Source organism: Octopus bimaculoides, chromosome 2 (genome assembly GCF_001194135.2).
Source record: "Octopus bimaculoides isolate UCB-OBI-ISO-001 chromosome 2, ASM119413v2, whole genome shotgun sequence".
In the NCBI taxonomy this organism is placed as follows: domain Eukaryota; kingdom Metazoa; phylum Mollusca; class Cephalopoda; order Octopoda; family Octopodidae; genus Octopus; species Octopus bimaculoides.
In genome coordinates this window covers 166,404,472-166,413,953 of record NC_068982.1, presented here as the reverse complement: position 1 = coordinate 166,413,953, position 9,482 = coordinate 166,404,472, and the positions used below count along the sequence as shown (strand labels likewise).

The window sequence follows — 9,482 nt, the reverse complement described above, 5'->3', positions numbered from 1 at the left end:
AACGCCAACTACTCAGAGAGTGTAGTGGTTGCTTTTATGTGTCACCCGCATGAAGGCCAGTCAGGCAGTACTGGCAACGGCCACGCTCAAAATGGTGTATTTTATGTGCCACCCGCACAAGAGCCAGTCCAGGGGCACTGGCAACGATCTTGCTCGAAAGTCCTTAGACATGCTGCGAGCACAAGTGCCAGAAAGGCGATGTTATCGCCAGAAATTCAGGATATAATGTGTGAGATCTTATATAGTAAAGTAGAATTGTGAGCTCTGAGGAAGAGTTTTGAGGTCTGAATCCATGATGTTCACCAAAGATTATGATGTCAATACTACCACCACTATTGCTGGAGCTATGATCGATTTTACACACATACACATGAAATATTTCTCTCATTGGTTTAATGCTTTAGGAACAATATAAACATTAGACCAGTATAATAGAGTTATCTATGAAAGAACATCCTTGTATTAATCCAGTGTTTCTCAACTGGGGTCCATACAGGATTTTGTTGTTAAAATTTATCACCAATAAATTGGTTATACTTTTGCAATACACAAAACATTTTAATAATTATTTTAATACAGTTCCTAATAGTATTTAATCATAAAAATATAATAGGATTGTTTTAAATGTTGAATCGCTGAGATCCATCTGAGTGAATACGAACCAAAGGGTTCCATATGTAAAAGATGGTCGAGAAACATTATTAATCTTTAACCACTTAAACATACTATGTATTCACTCAGTATGCTTATGCTTTTTTTTTTTTATATATATATTCTTTTGTCAGGTAATTGCCCTCCACCAACAAAGGAAGTTTCTGAAACACATGAATTTCACTTTATTGAGCAATGATAATGCATTCTTAAGCTATTATCCACACCAGTTTACTCAGCGCACTCTGCTTGCCAGGTTCCAGATGAATAACACAAAACCACCACATGTGCAGTTTGTGCATAAACCAGTATACTCTGCTATGATGCTGTTGGCTTACCTTGGCAACAGAAAACTGAATGTCAATATTACTAAACATCATGTTCCTAGTATGTTCTTTCTTACTTTTATTTTAATTTATTATGTAGTTCATATTTGGCTAATTCCTATCTAACACCCAAGCAATGAAGACAGATCCTGTCAGTTGATTGGATTAGAACTAGCTAAATATGATACACACCATGTACAGTGTGTGACCGCAATGTCATTACTTTACTGGCATTGTTTTGGATATTTACAACAAAGTATAGCCACTTATGCACATGTATACATATATATATATCTATATCTATATTTATATATCTGTGTGTGTGTGTGTGTGTGTGTGTGTGTGTGTGTGTGTGTGTGTGGCAACAACATTCTATAAACAAACTTTAATAAACAAATTTTGGAAGTGTTGAATGCATTTTGTATTTTGCAGACAAGAAAGTAAATTTCGAATGCAGTATTGCTGTGAAAACAGTAGAAAGATTGGGTGTTTTATCCTTATAAGACCATACTCTGACACAAGTTCCCCTCCTCAAATGTCACTGCTCCTCTCATAATTTCTTGTCTTGTGAGTTACTTGGTTATCCTGCCAGTGCTGGTGTCACATTAAAAGCATCCAGTCCACACTGTAAAGTGTTTGGCGATTGGAAGGGCATCCAGCTGTAAAAACCATGCCAAAACTAACCTTGCCTGTGCTAGTGCCAAGTAAAAAGCACTGCCACTCTGCAGAGTGGTTGGTGTTAGGAAGGGCATCTAGCTGTAAAATCCCTGCCAAAACAGACACAGTAGCCTTGGGTAGTTTTCTACCAAGCCAGCTCCTGTCAACCATCCTACCCATGCATGCATGGAAGATGAACATTAAATGATAATGATTATATATATATATATATATATATATATATATGATATAGGCACTGGTGTGGCTGTGTGGTTAAACTTTTTTCCCAGTCATGTGTTTTGGGGTTCAGTTCCTCTGTTTGGCCACCACTGGCAAGTATTCTCTACTGTAGTCCAGGCTGACCAAGGCCTCGTACTTTATGTGCTTTTTATGTGGCACCGTCACATGTGCTCCTTAAGTGGTACCAGCACAGCTGCTTTTTTTGTGGCACCAGCACCGATAGGGTCACTGAGTAATTTGCAAGACAAAACACCCCTTCAGCTGGGAGAGGAGCATTAACCAAGGTGGCACACACACACACATCTGTTTGTCTGTCTATCTATCTGTCTGTCTATCTATCTGTCTGTCTATCTATCTGTCTGTCTATCTATCTGTCTATGTTTGATGATGATGATAATGATTCATGAGATTTTTTTCCAGATATTTCAACTAACGATTTTGGAGGAATTGGCTCAGTTCATTATCCTGTGGCATCTGCAGTGTCAGACAGGTGAGGAATGACATACATCTTAATGCATATTAGAACATTATGCTACTTTATTGCTGGATGCTTTACATGCACAGTATAAGAAAAAATTGTTGTTTATATCTAGGTTCACTTAAGAGATATGAATGATGAAGATTTTCCAATCATGACCATTCTATTTTTCTAGATTACATTATTCAGTTTTGTCTTTTCATTTTCCAGACAGTAAGCTGTGTTATAATAATAACATTTAGCTTGATTGTAAATCAGCTGAGTCATTAAAACATTATGTGGAATGCTTCACTGTATTCATTTTAATTCTCTGCACTCTGTGTTCAAATTCTGATGAGGTCAGTTTTGCTTTTTCATTTTTTTAAGGTTGATAGTAAGTTTAAGAGTTATAAGTAATGGTTTCACTTCTTTGCATTCTGAGCCATTCTAGCTAAGTTTTAATAGTCAGAGCTAACCATATAACTGCAGGAGCATCCCATCCAACCTTTGATTGACCTGCATGAAAGTCAGACTGCATTCAGTATCAATATTGAGACTTCACCCAACAGTGGATAAAAAACTGCTGGATGGGAAAAAGGCATTATTTTGGAGTCGTTTGATTGCTAGTCTTAATGGGTCAAGCAACTACATTAAGGCATTTTTTTCTTACCTGTTGAGGCTAAAGAAAGGGAAAGAAAACTGACAAGACTGATGCCATTACTGTTCTGTTTAAACAGTTGCAAGTCGACACTTGCTGGAAAGACATAAGCAAGGGAGAAGATTCCAAAGGACCAATGTTCTGAGGAGGAAAGATTGGGCATAGGATTGGTGTGGACCCAGGGGTGAAAATTGGACATAACAAGGGTGATGAGAGGTTTGGGGATATCTCTTTCCCTACCACCAGTCTTGAAAGTTCTGTAAATGGTCATGAGCACTGCTTTTCTAAATTTCATTAGAGGCAGATTCAAGTGAGAGTTAATTAAATATGTACCAATACTGCACTGACATATATAAACAAACATAAGTATTGTGCTTCTGTATCAATAGAAATATGTGTGTGTGTGTGTTTGTGTGTGAAGCACGACCTTCAAACGTTAGGCCTCACTGAGGCAATGACTAATGACCGAGACCTTTGGAAATATGCTGTGTGTGAGAAGACCTGGCAAGCCAAGTGAGACCATAACCTGTGGCTTTGCCACGGGTGTAGCCAGCCCACTTATGCGTGCGTTTCCTTCATTGGACACTAAACTCTGCTTGCGAAGACCTGTTGAGACAAGTGAAATTGAAATTAAACCAAATTCGCGGACTGGCATCCATGCCAACCTTCCTTCATTGGACACTAAGCTCTGCTTGCAAAGACCTGTTGGGGCAAGTGAATTCAAAATCGAACCAAATTCAATGACTGGCACCCGTGCCAGTGGAGCACTAACTGCACTGTCCGAGCGTGATCATTGCCAGAGCAGCTGCCTGGCTTCCATGCCAGTGGCACGTAAAAAGCACTATTTGAGCGTGATCGTTACCAGCATCACTGTACTGGCATTTGTGCCGGTGGCACATGAAAAAGCATTTGAGCGAGGTTGTTGCCAGTGCTGCTGGACTGGCTCCTGTGCAGGTGGCACGTAAAAAACACCATTTGAGTGTGGCTGTTGCCAGTACTGCCTGACTGGCCCTCGTGCCAGTGGCACGTAAAAGCACCCACTACACTCTCAGAGTGGTTGGCGTTAGGAAGGGCATCCAGCTGTACAAACTCTGCCAGATCAGATTGGAGCCTGGTGCAGCCATCTGGTTCGCCAGTGCTCAGTCAGATTGTCCAACTCATGCTAGCATGGAAAGTGGACGTTAAACGATGATGATGATATATATATATATATATATATATATATATATATATATATATATATATATATATGTATATATATATTCATGTATATATATATCTTATTAGCTTCCAGGTATGTTTATTGTTGTACAATGCCACTGATCCAGGACCAGGAGAGCTAGAAGAGAGAAATATCAAACAAGATGGAGAAAGCGTAGAAGTTAAGATATTCATTGATCCTCCAGTTTCCCAAAGCAGAGGTAAGAAATCATTAAAAAAGAAATAACAAGTCTAAACATCAGATTCCATTATTCATTATTAGAATCATACATTAGAAGTTGTTTGTGTACATGAGAGAGAGAGAGAGAGAGAGAGAGAGAGAGAGATAGAGAGATCAGAAGGTATAAAATGTAAGGAAGATGAGAAGCAGCCACTGTGATCATGCTGGTGGTGGTGGTGGTGGTGGTGCAGACACAATTCATCCTCATCTCTCTTAAATTAAATCTTAGCTACAAGACTCACTATCAATTACTGTCACTGCTGCTGCTATCTCCACCTCTATCCCCTTCTCTTTCTTCTACAATATAACAGTATTGTAGTTTCCAAGTTGTACTTCTCTAACCAGTCCTTTGAGCTGAGACTGTGTATTGAAACTGAAGTAACTAATCAGTGAACAGTCACTTTAGTCTTTTAAAATCATACAGAAACTTAAAATCTATTATTTATTTATATTTATTGCTTGAAATGTCAGTATTCATATTGCACAACTGCAATCAGGTTACTTGCATTATCCCACTGCAATAACTGCAGTCTGGACACTGACACAATTTCATTGCAACTAAGCAGTTAGAGTTGCAGTGGAACTATGTCAGAGATTAGGTCTTAGAAGTGCAACATAAATTTTGACACTGAGAAATAAATGGAAAGTGAATTTGTATTGGTTTTGCAAGATTCCTGATGTGAAATCGTGTGCTGAATCGGAGATTGTTATATTTCGGGACGATAAATTTTTTTGGGCCAAATAAATTCACGCACTATATATTTGTGTTTTTTTTTTCTTTTAATGTATATTTTTCAAGATCTCTACATGATAATATTCAAGATGAACAACACTTATGGGAATCCTTTTATGCTATGGAAGAAGATGGGTAAACCTTCTTATCCAACCAAGGAACAATTTCATGCTATGCGTCAACAGGAGGTATTTCCTTCAATTACCTTTGTGTGTCTTGTTCTTTTTTAACTAATTTTGCATAAAATAATAACGGTTTCAAATTTTGGCTTGAGGCCTACAATTTTTGGGGAGCAGGTCAGTTAATTACACTGACCTTATTTTATCGACCCCCAAAGGATGAAAGACAAAGCTGACCTTGGCAGAATTTGCACTCACATAAAGATGGGTAAAATGTTGCTCACCATTTTGCCTGGTGTGCAATGAATCTGCCTGCTCACTAGCTTTTGTTCCTACTTGTGATGTTGAAAACCTTTTGAAACCCTGTGTGAAATACTCCCACCAGAAACATGTTCCTTGCAAGATTACTTTGAGGATACATACTTAGGACGACCATGTCAAAGAGGAAGACAGCGAGAACCAGTGTTTGGAATGGATCTGTGGAATATGTACAACAGAATGTTGGATGAACTTCCAAGAACAAACAATGTTGTGGCAGGGTGGTACAATAGTCTTTTTTTTACCAAATGCTGGTTGTTGCCACCCAAACATTTAGAAGTTTTTAAAATATATCAAAAGAGAACAAGCATTACAACAAATATTTGACTCAGTCCTTGACGGGTTTTGCTAAACAGCCATCTAGAAAGAAATATTTAAATGTTTCAGCCCATATTAAAGCTGTAGTTAGCAATTATGAAAACATAAATGTGATACAATATTTGCAAGGAATCGCATATAATTTGCACTTTTAGATGATGATTTAAAACTTCTTAATATATTGGAGAGTGGGGTAATTAACCAAGGTGGGGTAATTGTTCTGAGGGTAGTTGTCATCGTTGGAATCGTCCTAGTAGGGTAATTGTCTTGATACGAAACAGATACATGTGTAGTGGCGCGAAATTATAGCCGCCATTGAGGAAGTACTATTCTGCGAATGCGCAAGGGACTTCGCCACCGAAAGCCCCTCAAGTGCGCATGCGTAGTAAAACTAGTACTTAAAGAGTTGGTTTCACTTTCTTAGATAGTTGAGCGCGAGACCTTCTACGTGACAACACCTCGCTCCTCATCGAAGCACTCTTCACCACGATGCTATCAATATGATAGCTATTTGCTCCTCTGGCATGCATTAAGGAAGCTCGTAATCTTCCAATACCGATTACAAATTAATCAGCAGCTGCTAAGCTGAGTGACACAGGATTTATATAACCAAGCATCATCAAAAAAATAAAACTTATTTTTATTATGTTGTTAAATTGTTCTACTGTTCCTTAATATATAATGCTGTTGAAAGGTGATAGAGAGAGACTAATGTCTCTATTACAACTATCAACTTTTACACATGTTCTTCTTGCTTTACCACAGCCCATATCATAATATACTCAGTCTCCTACACTGCACTGGGCCTGTGTATTGCTCTTAATCATTGAATTGTTAACCTTTTGCCTTGTAAGTTTGATTCAGCAGAACTGACTGGGATTACTCAACAGTATGACCAGTAATTGTAATTTATTTTCAACATGTTTTGTAACTACTCTTTTTTTTTTTTAGACTGATATATTGTTGCTTTATTTACAGGGACCCAATGTCATAGATAAAAGTGTTGTAAAGCCTGGAATTATCACAGTGAAACTACAATCCTTTGTGGCTCCAGCTTTACTACTTGTTCATATCTGTTCCAAAGCACCACACCCACCAGGACAGGTAACCATTACATAGAGATTTTCACACATTATTTTCTTCTCTTCTGCATTATCATCTCAGTGATCATTCCCTAACAGTTGAGGGAACCCGTGGAAGAGGTAGGCCCAGGAAGACCTGGGCTGAGGTGGTGAGGCAAGACCTTCGAACATTGGGCCTCACCGAGGCGATGACTACTGACCGAGACCTTTGAAAATGTGCTGTGCGTGAGAAGAACCGGCAAGCCAAGTGAGATCGTTGCCAGTGCCCCTGGACTGGCTCTTGTGCGGGTGGCACATAAAAGACACCATTTTGAGCGTGGCCGTTTTTGTGCGGGTGACGCGTAAAAGCACCCACTACACTCTCTGAGTGGTTGGCATTAGGAAGGGCATCCAGCTGTAGAAACTCTGCCAAATTAGATTGGAGCCTGGTGTAGCCATCCGGTTGCACCAGTTCTCAGTCAAATCGTCCAACCCATGCTAGCATGGAAAGCGGACGTTAAACGATGATGATGATGATTGTCATTAAAATCATTATTGTCATTAATTTCATTGCCATCATCTTCACTGTCATTGCTGTCTTATCATCATTGTTATTGTCAGCATCATCAACTCCACTAATATAGTTGCTGTCATAATCATTATTATTGCTGTTGCCACCACCATCATCATCATCATCGTCATTTTTGTTGACCCCAGCAGAATTTGAACCCAGAATGTAATAATTTGGAACAAATACTGCTATGCATTTTGTCCGATGTGCTAATGATTCTGCCAGCTTTCTGGTGAGGATAATAATGAAATGTAAGTAGGAGAGACTGGTTGTGCTGTTGTAGACGATGGTGAAGATATCAGTGATGATGATGATTATCATCATCATCGTCATCATCATGATTATCATCACTGATATCTTCACCATCGTCTACAACAGCACAACCAGTCTCTCCTACTTACATTTCATTATTATCCTCACCAGAAAGCTGGCAGAATCATTAGCACATCGGACAAAATGCATAGCAGCATTTGTTCCAAATTATTACATTCTGGGTTCAAATTCTGCTGGGGTCAACTTTGCCTTTCCTCCCTCGTAGATCAATAAAATCAGTACCAATCAAAAGCTGAGGTCGATGTAATGAACTTGCTCCCTTCCCTCAAAATTGCTGGCCTTGTGTCAAAATTAGTAAGAATTTTTATCTTTATTACTATCAGTACCAGGATTGACATACATGTCATTGTTGTCATGATCATTGTCATGATCATTGTCATCGGTCTCACCACTGCTGCTGCCACCACCACTGTCGCCTCCAGTGGAGGGAAAGTGAGCAAGAAGAGAAGGCAAGGAAATGTGAGACAGGGGGAACGAAAGAACGAAGAGTGGAATGAATGAATAAGCGGGAAAGGGCTGATAGACAGAAATTGAGTCATAATGATGGGTTTCTTTCAGTTTCTGCCTACCAAATCCATTCACAAAGCTTTGGTCAGTCCAAGGAAGATGCTTGTTCAAGATGCCACACAGTGGGACTGAACCTGAAACCATGTGGTTGGGAAGCAGATTTCATATTTTTCATGAAACAAAAATGAAATGAAAAAAAAAATTTTTCTCATCCTTACAGGCATCGGCTGTCCAAGTGTATAAAGTAACTTCTAGCCAGGTGTTAGTGGTGTGGTCTGATAAATTCATTGGAACAAAGTAAGTATGAAAGATAGTTATCTGATGGTTATATTTTTTATATTCTTCATTGTATTCTGTAAACTGGAACGCTCCTGTTTACTGTTTGTTACACAGTTTCTTTCTGTAAAAGTTGGGATAGCTTTGGCTAGAACACCTTTAATCTGATTGATCAAGGTAGGCCTGGGACAAAGTAAAAACTGTCAAATAACTCATACATGTGTGGATGTATATATATATGAGTGTGTGTTTCATCATAAAGATACCAAAAGCTCAGGGAGATGAACTAAGGTGGGAAGTGAGACAGGTACTAGAAAAAGCAAAACTTCCCAAACCAAACATCACTAAGGAAGAACCGTTCGCTATCAAAAGACTACAGAGTGACAATTCCGGGAAATGCTACAGTGGTGATGAACAAGTTTGATTACTCGGAAAAACTGGCAAGTCTTATAAGTGACGGTAGCTACAGCAAACTAAAGAAAGACCCTACTTTGAAAACAGAGAGGAAGTTGTCACAGATCTTCATCAAGAACAAGGATCACTTTACACCAATGAAGTACAGACAACTGACTCAACACTACAGTAAACTACCACACATGTACGGTCTTCCTAAGATTCACAAGGATGATATTCCATTAAGACCTATAGTGAGCTGTAGAGGTTCAGCATGTCATCCACTGAGCCGCTTTCTTTGTGGATATAATCAGTCCATTAGCAGGAAAGTCAACATCATACGTGAAGAATTCCACCTACTTCACAGAATTGATCAAGGATACCCCCATTGAATCCAACCAGATGGTAAGTCTAGATGTGATA

The 9,482-nt window shown here is 39.0% G+C and overlaps 1 protein-coding gene across 1 annotated transcript in view; it reads left to right on the top strand.

Moving 5' to 3' along the window:
• The window catches only part of LOC106881522 (alpha-L-iduronidase), a 23,456-nt gene that overhangs the window by 7,542 nt on the left and 6,432 nt on the right, over nt 1-9,482 (top strand). The window contains exons 8-13 of the mRNA XM_014931937.2: nt 786-1,038; nt 2,295-2,364; nt 4,277-4,410; nt 5,230-5,351; nt 6,897-7,022; nt 8,611-8,687. Of these exons, the coding sequence (XP_014787423.1) occupies nt 786-1,038; nt 2,295-2,364; nt 4,277-4,410; nt 5,230-5,351; nt 6,897-7,022; nt 8,611-8,687 (782 nt within the window). The remainder of the gene's footprint in view (nt 1-785; nt 1,039-2,294; nt 2,365-4,276; nt 4,411-5,229; nt 5,352-6,896; nt 7,023-8,610; nt 8,688-9,482) is intronic.